At 45.9% G+C, this 23,369-nt stretch overlaps 1 protein-coding gene across 3 annotated transcripts; it reads right to left on the bottom strand.

The window, feature by feature from the left end:
* Positions 1-131: 131 nt before the first annotated feature.
* On the bottom strand, positions 132-22,697 carry Tdrp (testis development related protein). 3 transcript variants are annotated; one of them, XM_060381431.1, is made up of 4 exons: positions 22,582-22,697; positions 22,092-22,304; positions 3,225-3,322; positions 132-1,854 (listed from the first exon to the last, which is right to left on the bottom strand). In XM_060381431.1, the coding sequence occupies exons 2-4, from the start codon at positions 22,215-22,217 to the stop codon at positions 1,509-1,511; spliced, it is 570 nt and encodes a 189-aa protein (XP_060237414.1). In that variant the 5' UTR covers positions 22,218-22,304; positions 22,582-22,697; the 3' UTR covers positions 132-1,508. The 3 variants fall into 3 exon arrangements, with proteins under 3 accessions (XP_060237414.1, XP_021497459.1, XP_021497458.1); XM_021641784.2 differs by having other exon boundaries at positions 22,116-22,304; positions 22,557-22,693; XM_021641783.2 differs by having other exon boundaries at positions 22,557-22,693.
* Positions 22,698-23,369: the final 672 nt, after the last annotated feature.

Below are 23,369 nucleotides of genomic sequence, written 5' to 3' on the forward strand. Positions count from 1 at the left end.
TGCCTCTGTTTTGAAGACCAGAAAGTCAGTGCATTTGCACACAACTGTTTACCTGAGGATACGTAACGGTTTTCTACCTCACGTGTTCTGGTAAAAGTTACACACTTTGCGTTATGATTCAAAACTCCATATCACGATGACCAGGTATTAACAATTTTTTATTTGAACGCCATGTAAAGTCCTCTCATAGTTTATCAAGTAAACTTATTGTTCTATTTTTAAAGATTAACATCTTAGTTGACGGGTGGACAGACGGTGAGCAGATGGATGGATACGGTGGCTGGGCGGTGGACAGACAGACATGTAGCTACAGATGACAGACCTAGTACACTAGTTCCAGTAAAGACGAGGACACTCTGACACTGCAGCAGGCCACTGAGGCTGCGCCACAGCACAGGCAACGGGACACCCAGGGACATGAAGCGGCACACTGCTCACACTGAGAAACCCGAGGACAGTGACTGGAGGCTTTCACTATTTAACCCAAACAAGGGGAAGACACCTCCTGTCAGAACACTGTAGCTGGTAAACAGAAACAAGCGTGCGCACCACCCGAGGATCCCCTACGGAGACAGCAGCACTGCCAACACAGGAGCAGAACCGAGCACAGCCAGCAGGCCAGACAGGCAGAGCTGGAGTGGAGACACTCCGTATAGCTTTAACGGTACTCATAAAAGCATCTCGGTTTGAAAAACTAAACATCTGAGACTAATAGAAAAGAGGCACTTCAGTATTTTATATACAGTTTTAACTCTACAGTGAGCAAGTTCATCTTCTCTGAGCAAAGTTAAGATTACTGGGTGACTAAAATTCATTCATAGTATTTCTTTCATCTCCAAGTTTCAAATCAACATTCTTTTGAAGAAAATAAAGAGCTATATTAAAAGTTCAGAGTAAGAAGAACCAGTTGCCACCCAAGCCCACCCTGAAGGTCACGCCCCCTCAGCAGCAGACGGGCCACTCAGAATGCCGACATTCTACCTCAAACCACCCTCAGGCGCTCCCAGCATCTAGACTTTGTTTTGTTTTTAACTTAATAAGGAAACATGAACCTGCTGTTAAACTGAATTACGCTCTCTGGAAGACACTGCTTGTATCCTGACAAAGGAGAAGGTGCCAAGAGGCCATTTTCATTCACAGTTAACTGCAGCACTCTCGTCATGTGCAGGGCCAAGATGCAGAGGTTCTAGAAACACAGGTGACTGAGGCTGGCATGAAACTTAGGGGAGGCTGTGAGTGGTTCTTCCGTCTCGCAGGACAGGGTCTGGGATGCACGTGTCCTTTCAGCACTCGTGTACCCAGAGGGTGGGTGTCTCTGCAGTAAGGCAACCAGGGGCCACCAGGAAGCCACGGTGCGTGAGGGTCACTGAGCACAGGACACAAGCAACTCAGTGGATTCCTTCCCTGAAATATGAAAGGGCTCAACAAATTAATGGTGCACTAGAAGGCGGCCACCAGGCCGGGCCAACCCTAAAAGCAATGTGACGTCACAGTGAAGCTCCCTCGGTTCAGTCCACCTCTTCACAGGTGTCTGTCAGCTGGCCCTTGCTCTGCCGCCTGATGCTGACCAGCTTCCCCGCTGACCGGAGGCTCCAGCGGGAGCTGCTGCCTGAGCTCGCCAGGCTGGTGTACTTGGTAGAGCCCTTCGTATCATCCTCCCACGCGGACCAGGCTGGGCGGCCGCTGGGGCCGTCCTCAGCATCGGCTGCCACGTCTTCAGCAGTAAGTTTTGGAGGCTCCCAACCTTCGATCTGATCTGGTTTTTTAGGCTGAATATTCTGCTTCAAAACCAAAGTGTCCCAAAATCCCGACTTCTTCTCTGCCTTCAACTCTTCTTTTAGTCGTAGATTACTTCTGTAGATGGAAAAGTTTAGTTTTGGTCAGTGATCTCATAAACATTCCAGTTTTATCAAGTTCTTTCAAAGCTGACAGAAACCTGCACCTAAGTTTGAAATAAACGTTAAAAATAACACTGGAAACTTAGCTGCTGAGGGCTTATGGAAGCCATGCTGTGATTTCCTTTCAGTATGGGTGAAGGACCAGCTCTCAGACAGGAGACTGGATGCTACTGTCACAAGGAACCAACTCATCTCTCCAACATTTGATAGGTAATTTACTCAAGAAAAAAAGTACTCAAAACTTGTCATCAAAAAGAAATGACTAGCTAAAATAAGCACGGTGGCACATGCCTTTAATCCCACTGCTCAGGAGGCAGAGGCAGGCAGATCTCTCAGCTTAAGGCCAGCCTGGTCTATAGAGTGAGTTCCAGGACAGAGAGGGCTACACAGAAAAATGTCTTTAAAAGGAAAAGGAACAGAAATGACTAATACAAAGAATACACTGTTGTAGACACTGGGACACAGGTGTCCAGACCTATGTGCACATCACCCAAAGACCAAGAGGACCTTTTGTGACACCATTGCTCTGCCACTGTAGGAGGCCAGCACCTGCCAGTGAGGAAGAGCTGCCGTTCTCAGCCACTGATGGTCATCTACTAGAAGGAAACACAGCTACAGGCTTCCAAGGTCACCATCCTGCTATCAACAGGTAGTGAGGCTACATTTTTACCTCAAAATGCAATTTCAACATTCTGATAAATAATAATTATAAAAATAATAATATAAATAACTATATAAATAATAATTTAGTAGCAATTTATCAATTTATCCATGCTTAACTTTCTAGGATTTTTTATGGCTGCCAATCATTACTTGTGGCTCTGTTAGACGGTGCTGGAATCCAGCTGGGTCGCGCCCATGCTCAGCAGGTGCTCCTCCACCACACCCTTGTCCTCATCACACACAGCGTCGGCAGGGTGCGTGTACATGATTTCCTTTGCTTTCTGAAACTACCTAACACCGTAAGCTATGGCTGTAGGCTACCTATGGCTGGCGAGTTCAACGTCAGCAGCATCACTACAGGCTGCCTTCCGGCTACTGAGGTTTAGTTTTTTTTACTTCAGCATTTCAAAGTGCTGTATTGGTTACATAACCTCCACCCAAGGTACATCTTACTTGTCTCCAGGGTACCCAAAAACTGTACTCCATCTCTTTGTGCTCACAGGGTAAAGGAACCCTAGCATTCCGACGTCACAGTCCCCCTGGGTCTGCAGCCTGGGCAGCAGAGGCCTCTCCAGAGGCAATGACGGGCCTGCTGTGATGACCGCAGCAGCTCTTCGCATGCCTGGCCATGTTACCCTCTCAAGAGGGCTGCTTATGACTCACCCTTTGGACTTGGGGGATTTGGATGTCTCGAGCAGATGCTGTTCATCATCTTTGTTAAACAGAGAAGTTACTTCTTTCCAGCCTCTGAGACTCGATCCCTGGATCGATGAAATGTAAAGGAGCACATCAGCCCCGATGCCGTGAACCCAAGGTCTGTCCCCATCCCAACAAGTCAATATACAGCTTACTGCTGACAGGACAGCTCGAGAGATGCAGCACCAGGTGACTCTATTGCTGTGTTAATGTCACAGAGTGACTCAAACGACACAAGAAGGCTGCCACATGGTGCATCTATATGACCCAGATTACTACCCCAAGCTGTGGTGAAGCCACTAAAAAACAAGCACACAGGTGACACGTGCATGTCCCGGTCTATGTGATGAACAGGACTCTATCTGCATTCTGTGCTTTGCAACAACAGGCATGACAGTGTGGTTGCTCATACCATCGCCATGGAGGGGATGTGTTACGCTGGTGACAGTGATGGGATGTAACTGGCAGAGGGCGTGTCCAGTCCCATGATAATCTCATGGAAGTACTGGTGGAGATGCTCGAGGCCGCCCCGACCCTTCCATATCTACACACAATATATCCTACCTGCTCATCTGTGTGCTGGGGAAACTTGTAGTGTGCTAGCCAATAATCACGATTTCCTTGTGGACGGTTATGTTAGAAAAGCTTAGCTATGACCCAATGAAGACGCAACCCAGGAAAGAATCGGGTCTCTGATGCCAGGCAGCCTGGTACTGCAGAAAAGGCCTAAGATTACTACCGGTTCTGCAGGCCCAGCAGCGCTGCACTAGCTCGAGGCTGCAAGCATCTTGAGGGGATGGTGATGCTAATCCCAACCTCCACAGACAAGCTTGGAGAGGAAGTGGCATGTCTTACTCATTCTGGAAGAATTATACAACTTTATTTATAAAATCAGGATCTTACAACTGTAGAGATTAAGTATCCCACTAAGCAGAAAGGACTAAGGAGAGACCACGGTTTCCTGGAAGTCTAACGGTACATCCCCATATCATCACCCCTACTGGTTTGAGTAAAGGGAATGGTGACAGGGCAAGGTGGGTCTGAAAAATGCTTTGAAGTGTTAAAAAGGAAATACACAGAGCGTCATAAAAACGGAACTGGGAGGCTGTGGACGGCTCTGCTATGAGGAATATGATATGCATTTTCAGAGAGGCCAGCAGGGCAGCACGGGTGGGAAGTCACCAAAACATATCCAAGAACCATGCTTCCACTTTGTGCCTTGTCAGTCTAGAGACGTTAGGAATTCACTCTGGGCAGGCGTCTGTCTCCAACTCTAAGGCCCTCCAGCAAACCCACTGTGTCAGAATCCTAAGTGGTATACCCATGCCAAAGAATTCATTACAGCAAAACCAAAAAGTTAGGAATGCGATGTCAGTTACCATTCCAGGTGCCCACATAGATACCTACCAGGCAACAAAAATTATACCCCTGCTGTGAAAGGCTCCTTGGGCCCAGGGTGAGAGCAGGCTATAGGAGTGTGCACCAATCAAGGACAGAGTCAGGCCCGATCCACTCAGACTTTGTGCCTAGCACTGAGGAACTATTCATACCAAACTGCCTCTCTGGAATGCTGAGACCAGCAAAACAAATACCGTGACTCCCCAGGAGGATACAAACTGAGGCCTCAAGTCACTCGCTTGAAGCAGCATCCACAGAACACAGTGAGCCCAAACCAACGTTTGTTTTGTTTTGTTTTGTTTTGGGGGTGGTTATGTTCACCAAGCCCAGACCGCCCAGTGTAGACAGCACAAAGCACAAGCCTCCATCAGCCCGGCCAGGCTGCTTGGCCCTCCCCAGCTGCTGCTGCACATTCCCCTGATCCCTGACCACAGTTGCCAGGGAGCCAGTCTGCACTGTAAGACAAGCCAGCAAGAGGAGCTTTGATTATCACTCACAGCTTGTTTAGGAAGGAGATACAAAGTAGTCTCTAGTTAGTGGGATTTAAAACAAATAGAGTGGAGGAGAAAAAAAAAATGAACAAATGAAGGGAAAATATACCCAAAGAGGAGAACTTCCTAAAACAAAGTAAAGGTAAAGGCACTTTTCAAGAAGGATGGATGGATGTTCCTTCCTCAGAGCCTGCGGAGCCAGCACGGGCTCACAGCATTGGAGGTGTGACCAGACAATTAATAACAGACAGGTTAAGGGCCAGGGGCCAGCTGTGGGGCAGCTGGGGCCTCCATGGGTTCTTGTCTGACTCCTGAATCACCAGCTGAAGTTTCCTAAAGATGAGCCTTTGCAGAGCCCTCTGGGGTGACTTCAAGTATGCGTCACACCAAGGAGAACAGTCCTTACATTCAGAACAGAAGGGCTTAGGGCACACTGGGTTAGCTTCAAGGCCAGAAGTCTCATGTCTTCTGGCTTGATAGCATTCTTACTTATCAACTCCACAAACATTAGAAAAAAAAATCTCAGTCACAGTTTTTCCATCTCATAAATATATATATATATATATATATATATATATATACACACACACAAACACACAAAAGTCTTAGAGAATTTGGACTTTATATTCTCTGGGTCCTTTTTCAATGAGGGGCGCCCTTGTCTCATGGCTGAACACCAAGATTGTTAGCTGGCATATCCTGTGTGGGGTCAAGTCTGCCCAGGCTGAAGGCACTTTCAAGGTTTGTTAAGTTTGTACATTTTGCTGGATTTGGGACCTAACAGACTCCAGGACTCACTGCTGGAACTTTTCTGTTGGTTTTCTTTCTCAGAGACCCCATAGCAGCCAGCCTGAGGGCTACATCTACACCATGAGACAGCCCTTCCTAACATAAATACAAAATGTTAGATACTAGTCATGTAAAGCGTTTCTGGGAAGGAGCTGGCCCTGAGGCTAAAGCCACATAAATGCCCTAGACACCTGAGGACAATGGGCAACAGTATCCTGAGAGTGAAGAAGGGAGGGCATCCTGGAAAAGCAGAGGCAGAAAGCCTGTGTCACCTACTCTGCCCATGAGAAGATCTGTACATACATTAACTCACTAAACAGTAACAATCAGACCAGACAAGAACTTACACCTCTCAAACTCCCATCCCATGCCATCTGCTCTAACAATTTCTATCGGGCTATCTCCCACCTAAAATACCAAAATACTTGCTAATGTTCTTCAACCAGACCAATTTCCTCCATCCATGCTGATCCGGCCATGAACTTCTCTCCAAGCTAACCCATCACAGCCCTCTACTTCCTTCCTCCTCAGGTACCTCTCTCCTTCCCCCCACTGATCCTTCTGTCCTCAAAGCTCATGAACCGTATCTACCTTCCTGCGGCCCTGCCTAGGTACAGGTTTCTTATTGGTCAAACAGGAATAATTTCTTAGACAAGGTTTATACAACAAGGACAGGTGCATGTGAGAATGTGCCTGCCTGGGCAGCAACTAGACCAGCTAATTACTTGGGGGCCAGTAGTCAGAATACATAGCACAAGATATCCCCCCCCACCACCACCAAATAATGGATCTTGAGCCTTTGCACTCCAGTGTTCTTGATCAGGCTAGTGTGGCTGATCAGGGCTTCCCCAGTGAGCCTGGAAGGGCATGCCAAGCCCAAACACCTCCCCTGTGAGAAGCCTCCCGTTTCCTTCAGGGAAAGTTTCTCAGTGCATCCCACAGAAGACACAGAGCAGGAGGCCTTAGGTATCAGAAGAGGCCAGACATGGAACTGAGGGGGGGGATGGCATTGGTGGGGTTAAGTGTACACTGTCTACTGTGTGGACTTCTGAGAAGTTCTCTTCTGAGCTATCTGCCCTTTAGCTATCCTTCAGGGAAGACATGACAAGCCTAAGCAGCAGCCTTCAAATGGGAAGAACAGTGTTAGCCAGAACCAGTAACAGGGATGGCGAATAAGGCAAGAAGAAACGGAGGCTACAGAAACAAGGCAGTGAGTTCCAAGGGAGTGATGGCCAACTGTTTTCTTCCAGCAGTTCTTCAGTCCAAGTAAATAAGCTGATGTAAGGAAGCGAGTGTGCCACTCAGCTCACCAGATTCTTGCTGAAGAGGTGAGGCCAAGGGCCTTGTCAAGGGTACAGACGAGCCTTGGGAGCATGCAAGTCCAAGGGTACATCAGGAGCATCCAAGAGAGCTTCCAAATTGACCGTGAGGGGGCAGAGAAGGAAGGTAATGAGTTCCCGGCCACTCTGAACTGTGTAGCAAGCACAAAGCCAGCCACGACTCAAATGAGTCTTTCTCTCTGCTCCCACCCCACCTCAACATTACTAAACTGGTTTTCCAAACAGTGCTACTTATTATCATATTCACTGCCATCACTTCAATACCAATGTTTTGAACAAAATATCTCCAGGTAACTCAGAGCTCAGAACAGATGTGGAACTCCAACTTCAGACGTTAGCTATGTAAGTGTAGCAGATGTGAAGGTTTCGTCCACTGTAGAGTGGATCTAAGTCGTGCCCCTCCCTAAGACCTGAGGCTGGCCAGCAGTCTGTTCCTCAGAGTATAACGGCTCCATGTGGTGCCCACCCACGGAGTGCCAGGTATAAGTCAGCACAGTACGAAAAACTATGTCAAGAAGGCAAGACAGCACTTCTGCGGTGTACATGTTCTCTCTGGACACGGGAACAGAAGTCCAAGCAGGGCAAACGCCATGCCCTAGTCATCCAGAGAGCACCAATTCACTCACACCTAGCAACACTACTGTTTTGACAAAAGCATTTTCATGTTTATACTCTTATGTGCGTGGGTGCACTTTGATTCTGGGCCTTTCATGCTCGGTGAACACTATATGTGAGTTATAGCCCCTGCCATTCTTTACTTTTATTTTATGACAGGCTCCCGCTAAGTTGCTCAAGCTGACGTTAAAGTTGCAATTCTCCTGCCTCAGCCTCCCAGCAACATAAGATTGCAGGAATGCACCAGTGGCCCCAGCTTGAGTTTAGTTTTTAATAGATTTAAGCTCACCGGCAGCTGGGAAGTCCTTGCTAAGCCACGAGGTCTCACCCATTATCATGATTCCTGGTCCTTATTACAGCCACACCACCACATACACACCACCACATACACATGACTGAAGAAACAAACAACCATTTCAGGTGTCAATCTGCTGAGTGACGAAATCTTGTGCTGCTCCAGCCCACCCCCAAAGCAACATCAGTAGTTGTGTTGCCAATTTATTACATAAGTTGATATTCCTTTCTCACCATGCCCAATGTGCAGGTTAAACTTTATCTCAGGCATCTGCTGGAGGTTCTGGGAATCCCCCAAGGACAGATGACCAAGGGGTTACTGTCTATTTACCTCCAAAGGATGTCCTGGTCCCACAGTCATGAGCAAATTACACTTCCTTGTGTGATGGCCAAGAGGTTAATACAGTTGTGGAGCTAAAGACACTGCCTCTTGCCCGGACTCCTCTCAACTCCAGAATTTTCTAGACAAGGCTTAAGGCTGCTATCTTGTCTGCAAGGAGAGGATGGGCATGTGTCTTGAAGCTTGTGGTGGGGCTGTAAGGGTACTAAAGTGTGCTGCTTGGTCACGTGTGGGCATCATCTGCCAAGCATAACAGCTGTCACTGTCATCAAGGCGGCTCTGACTGCCTGCAAGAGATGCTCAGGACTGAGCCTGTGGAGCATTGACACTGTCTCACGGGGTGCGGGGAGAGGATGGATGGTCATTGCAGGGACTCTTCACTTGAGATTTTAGCTTCCCTCTCTTGTACCTCACAGTCAGCAGTATGTGACTCTGCCCTAATTGTACCCAGCCTCGTGGTGTCGGAAAGTGCTGAACTATAGAGTGTGGAGAGTTAACTGAGAGGGACTCCATCTAGGCAGCTATTTCCCATGCTGACCTGGCTACTCTGGAGTCACCTATGCCTCTAACTGAGCTCAGTAAACTCAATGGTTCCCCCAGATGGCCTCTGATGGAACTGTACTTTGGTTTGTTGTAGGTGCACTCGCAGAAGGATGCCAAGTGTTTGTTTATATATCCCCAGCGAAAGAGTTCCCACACCAGGAGGAGAAGCAAGCCTTCCTGGAGACCTTCCTGGGTGTCATCAAGAGCTGCAGCATCCTTGTTCTTGTCCATGATCAATGCAGACAGCATTGTCACTGTAGGAGCAATGTTTAGCCTGTGGCAGGCCATGCCACCTACCCAGGCAGGCTGTGTTTGAACATGATGCAACAGAGCTGCAGAGAGATGGCCCAAGTTACAAATTTGGAACTCAGATTATCTTATGCTAAAATACTCAGGTTAGTGAGAAACTGGTATTCTAGAGAAACTTAGGATTCTAGGTCAACAGTAAAACAAAACCTAAAGCCTTTTTATCAGAAGCGGAGTATCAGGCTACAGGAGAGTTTTCACGAGACTTTGGCCAGCTCGGAACATCTGAGAAAGAGCTGTAGAGTGAAGTGAGCTGGGGTCAGAACAAGAGGTAGTGCTGGACCCCCGACGGAGAAGGCTGCTCCCAGGCTCCTGTCTACTTAGATAAACTACAACAGACAAACACACACACTTGTGTCCGTGCTCATAAACACAGCCAACATGAGAAGCTCAGACAGGGAAAGACCTGTGGGTTCTGATCCAAATACTGAGATGCTCAGCAGAGCAGGCACCCAAGAGTCTGCTGTCTCCTGCTCATGTGCGCGCGCGCACACACACACACACACACACACCAACAGACACACAGTGAGAAAAGGGCTTGGAGAGAAGGAGAGGGAGAGAGAATGAGAGATTCTGCAGCAGCTGATAGCTCCTGTGCTCACAGTGTCTCTGGGAGATGAACAGGATGGCTCACTGCAGAGGATTGGGGACCTGGAAAACAGAAGTGAGGGACACAATTTAATACCCTCACACGAGTGCATCACCTCTTGGGCTGCCATGTGGAAACAAGGCAGTAAGTACAGCCCTTCTTACCATAGCCCTCATCAGGCCAACGAAAAGCTGTGAGTACACTGGTTCCTTTGCAGCATGCCCTGTGCCAGGCACCTGCTGAAATACACCCACGCCTAAACGTCAGGAACAACTGCAGGCCCTGGGTGTTGTTAGCTCACCGTCTCCGGGCTCTTCAGCCTCCATGGTAGCCCATTAACTTGGGCTGGAGGGGCACCTGTAGATGTGAGCTGCCTCAGTAAGTACAGGACAGAAGCAGTTCTTATTCGACTGACAACAGAAGGGGCATCAGTAATAGTGATGCCAGGCTAGATAGCGGCACCCAGATAACAGATCAGGAAAGGACCAAATACTCAGATGGACCAATAATGACCCACGAAGACCAGGGCAGATCTCAGGTAGGTCTTGTTCCATAAGGAGCACTGGGTGTCTATGGTGGAGGTGGATGTGGATAGCCCCCAGGTCCCAACAAGCTTCTCCAAATCCTGCATTAGAGTACTGGTGAGACCACAAAGATCAGAGTGGGGGTACCTGCACGAAAAGAGCTATGAGGCTGCAGAAAATAACCCCTTGGTAAAAGAGCAAACAGGATTGCTCTGTTGAATAGAATTCTGTACTACAGGTAACATGGGAAAGAAAGAAACAAAATCGCAGCCATATTTGGAGCCTACAGAGTCAACTGGCTAAGAAGGTGGACAAGGGCCACAGTCCGCAGGAAGCATGTACTTTCTCCAGAGTGGAGAAAGAAGTCCACGAACAAGGCTGCTTTCTATTGAATTATTAAAGTGGATTAAGAGAGGTTCTGGGGTTCGCCCTGAGCCTTGTCCTGAAGCTAAGAGACTAAACAAAAACAGGATGTGAACAGATAATCAGCACTTCACAGAGACGTGGGTTGGGAGAAATAAAATGGCTGTTCTCAAAGCCAGGCTTGTGTGTTGCTCATAGGAATCACATACTAAGTGTAAACAGCCAGATCATAACTCAGGTTGCTTCAGGGCATCTCCAAGGTTGCCTGGAGCAGGAGCAGCACCGAGGCTGTCACAGAAACCTATGTCCTAAGGCTCAGGGAGGACCTGAGTCCCTATGCCACAGCTACTGGATGTGGAAGTGCTCCCTGAGGACACAGTCTCCTGCTCAGGGAACTCTGGTCTTCCTCCTCCCTGGGCCACCACAACCTCCTTTGTCCCCTCCCTAGGAACACTCTGTCACAAGTTCTTTCTATTCTTCCATGAGGCAGAAAGAGAAAAGTCACACTAGCCACTTTTTAAAGAAACTAAAGTTCTAGATTTCTCTTCTCTCTACTTTCTTTTATCTCTCTCTCTCTCTCTCTCTCTCTCTCTCTCTCTCTCTCTCTCTGTGTGTGTGTGTGTGTGTGTGTGTGTGCATGTGTGAGAAAGGAAATGGAAATTGCTCAGCAACACAGTGATCTAGTAAGATGAAAGCAAGGTGTGCACATGAGAGCCACGGACAGACAGATCCAGGCAGACGAGGTCAGCATCCCTTTCCCTTTTCCAATCACATTCTCATTAGTCGGAACATGGGAGTAACCAGAAGGAAACTGGGCCTGCAGTTTTCACCTCACAGCTGCCAAGGCTGCATGAGTTTGCACGCTCTCTAGAGCAAGCAAATGTGCAATCTCAAAGCCCAACCCTTGGAAGCCCTTGTTCCTCTGAGGCTGCCGTCTCTAGACCAGTCTGGCAAGCAAGTCAGAGTGAGCTAGGACCACCACAGACCCAGAATGCCCACTGGGGCTGTGCCCCAGGCAAGAAAGGCAGCTACATTTGTTGGTATGCAGCAAATATAAAATGGGCAAAGATCTGAAAAACGAGACTTCACAATTAAAGGAAGACATGCCGGCCTTGGAAGCTGGAGTCAGGCATCTGGAGGAAGAGGATAAACAGCAGTGGACTTCGGAATGAGGAACACTTGAGCACGAAAGGGAAACCAACAAATGCCCATCACAGCCGCCTCCCCACCCCCCTTTGCCTGGGGCCAAGGCAAGAGCTGCACGGAAGGCTCAGTAGCTTCTAGTGATCATAATACTGTTCTCTAAAGAAAGCATTACGTAAACAGGTCTGGCTGATTTCACTAGAAGATAAAACAAGAGGAAAAGGATCCAGATTTCCTGGGCTTAAAACAATAAACTGAAACTGCTGGAGGAGGGGTCACATGGGCTGGAGGGGAGCTGCAGTGCCAGGTAAGGTAGGAGCAGAGGAAAACCAGGAGCATGACAGCAGCTCTGGGGACCAAAAGGACCTGGCAAAGTAGAGATTACCAGACAACTGTATCAACAATGGGAAGGAAGGAAAAGGCCACAAACTCCCATCAATAGCTCCACCTCACAGGCCCAAGCAGTCAGCACTGGCGATGGTGCTCCCTACAGACTCCAGCTCCAGTTCCTCCTGGCCTGCCTCCGGTCCCTCTGACTTGGACAGGTGTACTGAGCTACACATGGCAGAACTGACCCGCCATTATGTGTCCCTATGTCCTTCTCCCTATGTCCTCCTGTCTTCCTGCAGACTTTTTAGATCTTTGCCTGAAGTGGGGGTTATTACTTATTTTTAGCTTTCTAAGTTAACTTTATTCTTTACTTGACATGCCTGTGTGATTTATCCATGGAGTAGGGGCAACAGTCTACTCACTCTGCCTTGGCAGGATCCTGTCTTTCCTCCTGCTATAAAGCAGCGCTCATATTCTTGGCCCAGACCCCAGTGTCCTGAGCCAGCCATACTGGTCTTCCTGTTCTAGGCAAAACCCAGGCAGGAAATGGGAAGGGACAGAATTTAGAGTTGCAAAGAAAGGAGAAATGGGCTCACAGGACTCCCCATCCATAGCAAATGGCAGAAACTAAACCCATGACTTTCTTCTCCCAGCTTCCTTGTGTGATATTAAGGATCACAAACAACCTATGTTCCCATCAAAAACATTGAAGTTCTATTTTTAATTTCTACTGTGAGATATGAAACTAGGTATCAATTACACTAAAGTTTTAAATATCTGCAAGCACAGTATTAGAACATAAACCTAACTGTACTATAAGTCAAAGAATTCAGCTGAATAAAAATACAAAAATAAATCATACCTAAAACGCAGACCAAAGATAGCATATGTTTACAAATTGCAGCAATATTCTAAATTACTATTACAAAATGAACTAAGAAAAGTAAGATGTGCACACTTATGAGACAAAGAAGAGCACTAAGGATGACCATACATCTTTAGACAATCCTCCATGTCCTCTGAAAACCCTGGAATACAGGCACAGCAACCATGAAAACCTCATCTCCCGTTCTTCAACCATCTACTGCCGAACCAATGGTGACTGAGGCATGTCAGCCCTGGATCACAGCTGTGTCCTTGATGCCTCACAGGACACAGAAAGATGCAAATGCTGAGAGAGACAAAGTTTCTCAAACTAGGGACTTAAGTGTCTACTTTAAGAGTTGGAAAAAAGCTGGGCATGGTGGCACACACCCGAAATCCAAGCACTTTGGGAAGCAGAGGTAGGCAGATGTCTGAGTTCAAAGCCAGCCTGGTCTATAAAACGAGTCCAGAACAGCCAAGGCTACACAGAGAAAACCAAACCAACCAAACAACCAAACAAACAAACAAACAAAAAAAAGAGTTGGAAAAAGAAAGAAGAGCAAGTAAAACCAAAAGTAGGAAGGATAGAGGATGGAAGAAATAGAGATTAGGACAGGAATGGATGGATAGAGATTAATACAGGAAAAAAAATTTTTTTTAATTAAAAAGAAATTTATGTAAATGCTTGGAGCATGCGCCTGTGGTCCCAGCTACTTGGAAGGCTGAGGCAGAAAGATCATTTGAGCCTATAAATTCAAGATCAGCCTGGCTAATTATCTTGGGTAATGGATTATTTGATTCAAAAAAAGTATCAACAAAACTGACATGTTTAATTAGACCAAGAGAAGAAAGATTCACATTGCTGGACTAAGAATGAGAAATGAAACCTTCTAGAATATAATAAATAACTGAGCATTAACACAACTTATACAAAACGGATAGTTCCTCAAACACAAAATGACTAAACATGACTCAAGAAGAAACAGAAAAGTTGAACAGATCTAAAACAGAGTGAAGTAGCAATTAAAACAAACAAACAAACTGCTCCCAAAGAAAATACAAGGTCAGACTTTTCACTATGGAGGTCTACCAACTACTTAAAGAATTAACAGCAATTCCCCAAAATGTCCCTAAAAATAAAAAAAGAACATTTCCTAACTCATTCTGTGAAGACAGTAGATACCCAAACCAAAAACTTCACAGGAAAAGACCATATGTCATAAATGTAGACACAGAAATCCTCAACAAAACGCTAATGAAGTATCAAGTGAAGAGGCATGCCTTTAGTCCCAGCATTCAAGAGGCAGAAACAGGTGGCTCTCTGTACGCTTGAGGCCACCCTAATCTATATACATAGTTCCAGGCCAGTCAGGACTATACAATAAACTGTCTTAAAAACAAAGTCAAACAAAAAAACTAATAAATTGAATCTAAAAATTAATTATTAAAAGAATCATGTACCTGGTCAAGTGGCTATTTCCAGTAGTGTAAAGTTGGGCAAACATCTGGAACCCAATAATATATTACAGCAACAAAAGAAACAATTCACATGATCAGATATGGAAAACCATGACAAAATCTATCTTTTCATATTAGAAATACTCGGCTCTAAGCTTATAATGGACATTTAAGAAACTCCCAACAGCTAGCTTCACACTCAGTGGTAAAATACTGAAGGCTTTACCCCTAGAACGAGGAACAAGAAAAGGAGGCTGCTCCTGCCAGCCCCACTCAGCAGGGTGCTAGAGGGCACAAAGGGCATTTAGTTGAAAAAAAGAAACCAGAGCCATCTAGATTTCAACAGAAGCAAAACTGCCCTCATGTGCAGAAGCATTTCTCTTACAACTAATAAAAGAGATAAGCAAATAATTAGATATACAATCAGAATATAAAAATATATTGTTCTTATACACTAGCAATGAACAATGTAAAAAATCAAATCAAAGCAGTTCTAATATTTATGACTGCATTAAAATAATGTAACTAGAAATAAAGACAGCAAGATTTCATATTAGTCTACGAAAATTATAAAATATTTTAAAGTTTTGCAAGATCCGAACAAATGAAAAACCATCTCATATTTTATGAATCAGAAGACTAAAACACTGCCAACATAGCAATGTTCCTGAAACCAATCTACAGATTCAATACAGTCCCTATGGAAATCTCAGCTGCTCTCTGCAAATAGTGATAAACTGGTTTTAAAATATAGAATAAGAATTCCAAATAGCAAAATTAGCCTAGAAAAATAACACGTAAGAGCTAAGGTTTTCATTTCAAGACCTGCTACACCACAAGCAGTAAGTACTGGCACCTGAGGGTCCAGAAAAAAGGCACATATGTGGGCAGCTGACTGCCAGACGAGCACCATGATGACTCAGTAAAAAAGAAGTCACCTTTTCAACACATGTGACAATTAGCCTACAAGCCAAGGAATTCACTTACACCCTTCCTTCATGCCACATACAAAATGCAAAGAACAAAGAACAAAGACCTCCAAAAACGAGCTAAAGTCTGTAGCTCTTAAAAGCAATGAGTGTGACTCTATGATTCTGGACTTGGAACGTGGTTCTCAGAAGAGGTATTCAAACCAGGACTAACAAGAACAACAAAAGTTAAAACATGCTTCAAATGACAGGCAGAGAGTCAAGAGACAACCTGCTGGGCTGGAGAGGTGGCTCAGAGGTTAAGAGCACTGCCTGCTCTTCCAGAGGTTCTGAGGTCAATTCCCAGCAACCACATGGTGGCTCACAACCATCTATAATGAGATCTGGTGCCCTCTTATGATGTGAGGGCATACATGCAGATATTGTGTACATAATAAATTATAATTAAAAAAGAGAGACAACCTGCTGTCAAATAAATTTGATACAAACTATATATAAAACAGAACATACAAAAACTTCCTATTTCAACAAGAAAATTATAAGCCATTCAGCCAGGTGGTGGTACATGCCATTAATCCCAGCACTCAAGAGGCAGAGGCAGGTGGATCTATGTGATTTCAAGGCCAGCCTGGGATACAGAGCAAAAACAAACAAACAAACAAAAAATGATGAGTCATTCAACCTTTTTAAAGACCAAATAGAAAGTCTGAAAAGTCACCAGGAAAACATAAAACAAAATGTGGTTGAAAACTACTTTCCAGGGCTGGAGAGATGGCTCAGCAGTTAAGAGCACTGGCTGTTCTTCCAGGGGTCCTTAGTTCAATTCCCAGCAACTACGTGGTGGCTCACAACCATCTATAATGTGATCCAATGCCCTCTTCTGGCCTGCAAGTGTACATGTATGTAGAGCATTCATATACATTAAAAAAGAAAAGAAAAGAAAAAAACCCTACTTTTTCACCCCACTTGGACAGCTAGAATAAAAGGTCAGCTAAGAACAGGGGTTGGTTAAGAATACTGAGTACCCAGAATCCTCACACACGGCTGGTGGGGATGGAAACTGGTCCAGCTTTTGAGAAACAGGATGACTAAACATCATAAGGCCATTTCCATGCTGAGGAACAGGGCTACAAAAATGAAAACAGATCAATACAAAATCTGGTCCACAAATGGTTATACCAACACTATTTGTAATAGGTAATCCAAACACCCATCGGCGGATAAAGGGTAAACAAAACTTGTAGAACATCAACACACTGGAGTATTTAGATACAAAACCATATGGAATGCCAACTACATGATACTACATGCTAAGTACAAGAGGCCAGTCACAAACCCCACAAAAATTCATGATTGCGTTTATATGAAATTCCCCAATAGGAAAAGTTGCAGCAGCAGAAAGCACTGTGGCTCTCTTGGGCTATGAGGAGAGACAGAAGTGGAGGACTTGAGGAGACAGTTATGGAATACAGCACTCCTTCAGGCTCTAAACCTAACCTGACTGCACCAGTAAAAAAAAAAAAAAAAAAAAAAAAAAAAAAAAAAAAAAAAAAAAAATCACTCCACTGCCGCATTTCCTGGTAAAACAGAATGGTATACTTATATGAATTATATCGCAGCGGTGCTTTAAAAAAAGAAAAGAAAGTGCGGGCAGGCACCCTGAATAGCTGCGGACCCCAATCCCCGAGTGCTCCTATCTGTCCAGAAGTTGCACAGCCAAGTCTGGAAGGAGACTGCCAAACACTCTTGGTGTGCAGTGAAGCCAGCAATCTCAGCACTTAGGAAGTGATGGCGGATGAAGAAAGAGCAGGAGTTCAAATCCATTCTACTTAATTTATGGTTTTAGGCCAGTCTGGCCACCTCTGTATTTTCTTGTCTTAATTGTCACAAAATTGTAAAAAAAAAAAAAAAAAAAAAAAAAAAAAAATTGTAAAACCTGACTCAGTAAGCTCAAAAATTCTGAGACCTAATCAGAGAGATATTGGCACATTTATTTAACGACATTAAGTTAAAGGAGAGAGGCAAGCTACAGGAAAACAAGGATAATCATACCTCATTAACTTTCTATACGAAGAATCACACAACACAAATAGAAGAATCTATAGCACTTTAATCTTGGACTTGTATTCTCTAGAACCCCAGGAAATAATGTTTGCTGCGTGAGCTATCAGCTAATCTTTTGCTGGGGCCACCCAGAAAGGCCAAGACAACATAAAGCAAAAGCACACAAAGAACGGAGAAGCACTTGTTGCTGACAGACATCTGCAACTGACACCCTGGCACTGGCAAGGGCCCATATTTGAATCTGTTTTTGAAACTAGCTCATGGAAAATGGAAAAAAGTGTTAGCTACAGAGGCAAGGTGGGACATAGAGGAACAAATGTGCGTTTTCTCCTAAGGACCAAGCTCTTTCCACTTCACTCCCCTTTCAAAGAGGTCACCGGTGGTGTTTCTTTACTAGACTTAGAAGTCAAGCCAAGCACAAACAGTGCAGTTTACAATCCTCATCCATCCGGAACCCACACCAGCAAGCACCCTTCAGCACCTAGCAAGGACTGGGTGTGCAATCTGAACAAAGAGGGTCACCCAGATTCTTCCCATTATCAAATCTAATTTTAAAATATCCAGTTGGTTGGTGGATTTATTTCAGTGTTTGTAAGTATACCTAAGCCTTAAAAGTATTAGCATGAAAAAAAAAGTGTCATAGTTTTCCCAAGTTTGTTTGTAAGAGCCTTAATTTATAGTTTAAATGGTGACTTTCTACACTTAGCTCAGAGGTAGGGAGAAGTCTGCCTAAACAGCTTTAGGCTGTGGTCTTCACATTTCCTTGTTAGCACTACCACAAAAACTATAAAGAAGTGTTTTAAAAACTGACTCAACAACTGCAGCCTTTGAGAAGAGACCTAATTAAATAGATATTGACACATTTACTTAGTAACATTTGGTACTGCACAGTCTTGAATGGTTTTTAGCTATCTATGCTAGAACAGGAAGTGTTTCATGAGACTTATAAAAGAGGGCAACTTAAGATAGATAAAAATGTCCACAGCTGAAAAGCAAAAGCATGTTTCTAAATACATTTATATATTTGCATAAGTGTTTAATAGACATAAAAAAGCTTAATAATGCATCCCTTGAGACAGAAGTTATGACCTAACAACAGTCAGAAATCTTGCACTATCATCAATGCATCATCAATTTTAATTTCAAAGTAAAATTAGATTCATTAAAATATATCTCCCCTTATAGAATGGCTGCAATGACTAGTCCTTATAATCTCACTGAATTTTGTTATATTTCTTAAATATTTATATTAAGTTATATTTATATTTTAATTCAAACAGGTTTCTTTTCTATTTAAATTATAATTTTTATTTTTTAACATTCCATACATGTAAACAATGAAATGCGTAACATCACCCATTTCCCTTCTAACTCGCCCAAAACTCTCCAACACAGTCCCCTCCCAGCTTTATGTTCATATTTGTTTGCTAACCCACTAAAATCCAGTTAGTGCTACCGTTAGACATTTATTTTCAACAACAAAAACAATAATCTAAAAAAGTGCCAAGAAACTTGTCGCCACACGTACGAACTAGCGTCCACACTTATTTAGAGCACAGTGTCGTACTACTCTTCTTCACTACAAAAACAGTCAGAAGCAGACCACAGCTGTGCGGCCTGCTTTTCCAGGAAGCGCTGGGGCCAAGCATGGCTGTAAACCCAACACTTTCCTGATCAGAATGTTGCTCTCAACTGGCCTGCTGCACACCGAACACCCTCTCTCCAGGGGTTGGAGGACTAAAAATGTATCTTAGGGTTTTCTATTGTTGCAAAGAGACACTGTGACCCAAAAGCAAGTCGGGAAGGAAAGGGTTTATTCCACTTACATTTTCAAATTATGGTCTATCATTGGAGGAAGTCAGGACAGGAACACAAGCAGGGTGGGAACCTGGAGGCAGGAGCTGATGCAGAGGCCATGGAGGGTGCTGCTGACTGGCTTGCTCCTCCTGGCTTGCTCAGCCTGCTTTCTTATGGAACCCAGGACACCAGCTAGGAATGGCCCCGCCCACAATGGGCTGCGGCCCACCCACACTGAACAGTGTGAATTGAGAAAATGCCATACAGCTAGACCTCATGGAGGCAATTTCTTCAAATGAGGCTCCTTTCTCTTTGATTACTCTAGCTTATGTCAAGTTGACACACAAAACCAGCAAATGCAAAATAAAACACCAGAAAATTTAAATTTTAAATGTGAGAAAAAATTTAACGATCAATCCAGCTCACACATTAATCCCTATTTCTCCAAACCTTAAACATTTTGTATATACTGGCTTGTCATGATCTAGTATTTTCATTCTAAAGAGGTTATCTTTGGTTTAGATTGATGTTCCTGAGTTTCCAATCTGTCTCAATTAGAACGTCAGTTGTTCCAAATCCCCATTTTACTGGATAATCTAGGCTGGTCTTGAATTTGTCATTCTCCTGCTTCAGTCTCTGGAGTGCCAAGGATTACCACCAAGCCCAGTTACCTATTTTTCTACAGCAAAATCTTTCCAACACATTATAGTTAAACATCCTTAAAAAGTAACAAAGGATGATCAAAGCTCACAACTAGAAGATAATCTGAAATACCTTACTAAGGATGGATGCTGGACATAGCAATGGCTTACTTCATGAAAGAAATAATTGATTAGTTGGATTTTATTGAGATGAAAAACTTCTACTTTGCAAAAGACATGGTGGAGAGAATGAGCAGTCAAGACAGAGGAGGAGAAAATTCTTGAAGATACATATCTGATAAGGAATCAGTACCCAAAAATGTCTTAAGACAAAAAACAACCAGATTAAGAAGTGGGGCATAGCTATAGGATGCCAAAATCCAGGAACACGGATGTACCTACCAAATGCAGTAAAGGCGGACAACAGTGGGGACGGTGGGAATCTGGGGTGGGGAAGATGGTGAAAGTGCTTGTCTGGCAAGCCTGACAACACCGGCTCAATTTCAGAAGCAGGGCTGCGCAAGCCAGCACTCAGACAGGAGATGGGGGGATGGAGACAGGCGAATGGGCCTGACCTCTCAGGCCAGCTACATGAGCAAGCTGGGAAGTGGTAAAAACCAGAGACCCTGCTCAACAAGGTGAAAAGCAAGAGCTGACTCCCCAAAGTTGTCCTCTGACCTCCATGCGCACACTTTCCTGTACTCACCTGTCACACACACACACACACAGAACAAAATGCAGTCTGTCCAGACAGCCCAACAGTCATTCTCTTCACTTAGGTGAGGTTAAGCTGCTTTGTGACAGCCCACCCTGCCTGTCTACCGCAGCTTCAGTAACCACTGTCCAGGCTTGGAAGGAAGCAGCAAGAGGTCCTGCAGGAAAACCGTTCACTGTTCTATCGCGACAACGGGACAGTATTCAGAGACAAAAATAAATGTAATATTGAGCCATGAAAAGACAAATGAAGCAATCTTAAGCACATATTACTGGCTAGAAGATAATAAAAAAAAATCTAAAGATCACAAATGTTCATTATCACATTTAAGAGTTGCTGTTTAGCTATAAAACTTTGAAGGCTAAGAAATAAAAGGTAGATAAGCGCCAGGAATACCAAAAGGTAATTTTTAAAATGTAAATTCGGCTAGAAACCATACCTAAATGCTTCCAGTCATCACCTCGAATGTCTGTGAGTTGGCAATGTTAGTAAATTCCCAAGAAACGTCTTACAATGAAACTTCATTCCTAACAAATGTTCTTCTCCAACTAGGCAACTTCAGGACTATTTCCAAGTTCTCAAAAGAAAGATTTAGATCATCCACAGTTTTCACAATGCATTTCAAAAAAATAATTTTATGCTTAAAAATTGGCTTACTCTGTGACCTAAATTTCATAGCATATGAAAGGGAATGAAAACTGTACTGAAAAAGTGGGTGGGAAAGGTTCGCTCAGATCCACCTGGGATCATGTTAATTAAAAAATTCTAGACATTCCAAGCATATCTCTACCCTGGTAGGGCCAAAGCTTTTTCTGTATAAAGGTCTCTGATCTCTTCTTCCGGGGGAGGGGGGATCAGAAGCTTAATAAAAGGAAATACGTGCTGTGCAAATAAATATTCAGCACCCTTTACACTCGCTAGCTAGGGTCACCAAAAGCTGCTCAGCCTAAGCGAACCGCGGTCCCGAGCACCGTGATTCAGGACTTCTGCGCGTCTCCCACCCCGGAATAGAAACACCTGGCCTGGAAGCGCTCACCCCGCGTCCCTGGTGTCTCAGGCCGAACCCTAGAGCCCTGGGGCTGCCCGGCCGGTGAGGAAAGTGCCCGGGGCGCGCGCCCCGCAGTACCCTACACATGCTGGCTCTGGGGCCCGCGACCTCGCAGGATCCGGCCACGGATCAGGAGTCCTCCAGGACCAGTCAGCGCGCAGCCGGGAGGGGCGTCGGGTCCCTTCCAACCCCGCTCTCCGCACGCGCCCCCATCCACCTGCGCCTCGCCCCCAGAGCACCCCGCGGCCCGCACCTGCGCCCCCACGCGTGCCCTCACCGGCGCCGGGGCGGCTGTTGATGCCGGCGGTGCCCCTTGCAGCCCGTCCTCCTCCTCGGGGGGCTCGTCCAGAAGCACCCGATTTCGGCTCAGCTTCCACATCTCGGGTGTCCGACCGCTCGGCGCAGCGTCGCTCCCGGACTGAGGGAGGACGCCCGGGCCGCCGCGGCTCCGGGGCGATGCGGAGGACTGGGCGGGGAGGGGCGGTCAGCTGCGGCGGCTGTCCCGGTTCCAGCCGGCCGTCCCCTCCCCGCCCCCGGGCCCGCCCCGGACCCTCCTCCGGCCCTCCAGCGCTCTCACGACCCTCAGGTCCCCTGCCCCCTGGCCCTCCTGCCCCTGCCCCTCAGCCCGCGCGTCCTCCCGGGTCTCCGACCTCCCTTACTTCCCCAGGACCACCCCGACCTCCTTAACTAGGAGCCCCAGGGGAAGCTAGTCCTTTACCAAGGGACCAAGAACTCGGGCGCACCAAAACCACGTGACATCTCACACCGGCGGCCCCTCAACCCCTGGCCCTCAGCTCACTCAGCCCGATGGGCGTGGTCCACCCTGGATCACCAAGGCAACGCTGAGGTGGGGCTGCGCAATACGCATGCTCGGCCCGTTCCCCCCCCCACTACGGGTGCCGAGGGCGGGGCTTCGCAGACGGCAGGCAGAGTAGTAAGGGTCTAAGCTGTCCCTTGAAAGTCTGTTCATGGATATGGACCACCGGAAGGGGAAGGACACCTGAAGGGAGGGTGGTCTTAGTGAAAGAGAATGGTTCATGGATAGGCAACGGTCACTTCCCCCTGCGGTGAGGCCTGCCCTGGGCATACGCTGATGGAATGAGGGACAGATGTTGACCAAAGGCGGAAAGAGTCAACGAGGGTCCAGGAAAGGGTCCAAGGGCTCAGAAGAGACGAGGTAGGTGAGTTGGCAGTGCCAGTTGGACCTGGATCCTCAGCCTTGACTTCCTCTTGTGGTCGTGGTACACAGACCGCCATCTCTCAAGGTGCCACTCAAGCTACTATAGTCAGAGCTCTGATCCCTCTCCCCCTCTCCCCCAAAATCTGGGCATGGCGGCACAATGGGGCGGGCAGAAGACGGCAAATTCCCAGAGCTTGATGTCCACCCAGTGGGGACAGTCCATGTGCTCTGGGCTAATGGATCTTATCTTTAAAAACAAAGTGGAAAGTGACAGAAAAAGACACCAACTTGACATCTGGCCTCACAAGAACTCACGCTTGCACTCTACTTACACTCAGTCATACACCATAC

This window comes from Meriones unguiculatus, chromosome 4, assembly GCF_030254825.1.
Source record: "Meriones unguiculatus strain TT.TT164.6M chromosome 4, Bangor_MerUng_6.1, whole genome shotgun sequence".
NCBI classification, from domain to species: domain Eukaryota; kingdom Metazoa; phylum Chordata; class Mammalia; order Rodentia; family Muridae; genus Meriones; species Meriones unguiculatus.

Coding starts and splice junctions, on each gene's coding strand:
- Tdrp (XM_060381431.1), bottom strand. CDS start 22,217: ATGTGGAAGCTGAGCCGAAATCGGGTGCTTCTGGACGAGCCCCCCGAG. Junction 3,323..22,091: donor GGGCACGCGTGGGGGCGCAG/GTGCGGGCCGCG, acceptor TCATCGATCCAG/GGATCGAGTCTCAGAGGCTG. Junction 1,855..3,224: donor AAATCCCCCAAGTCCAAAGG/GTGAGTCATAAG, acceptor TTCCATCTACAG/AAGTAATCTACGACTAAAAG.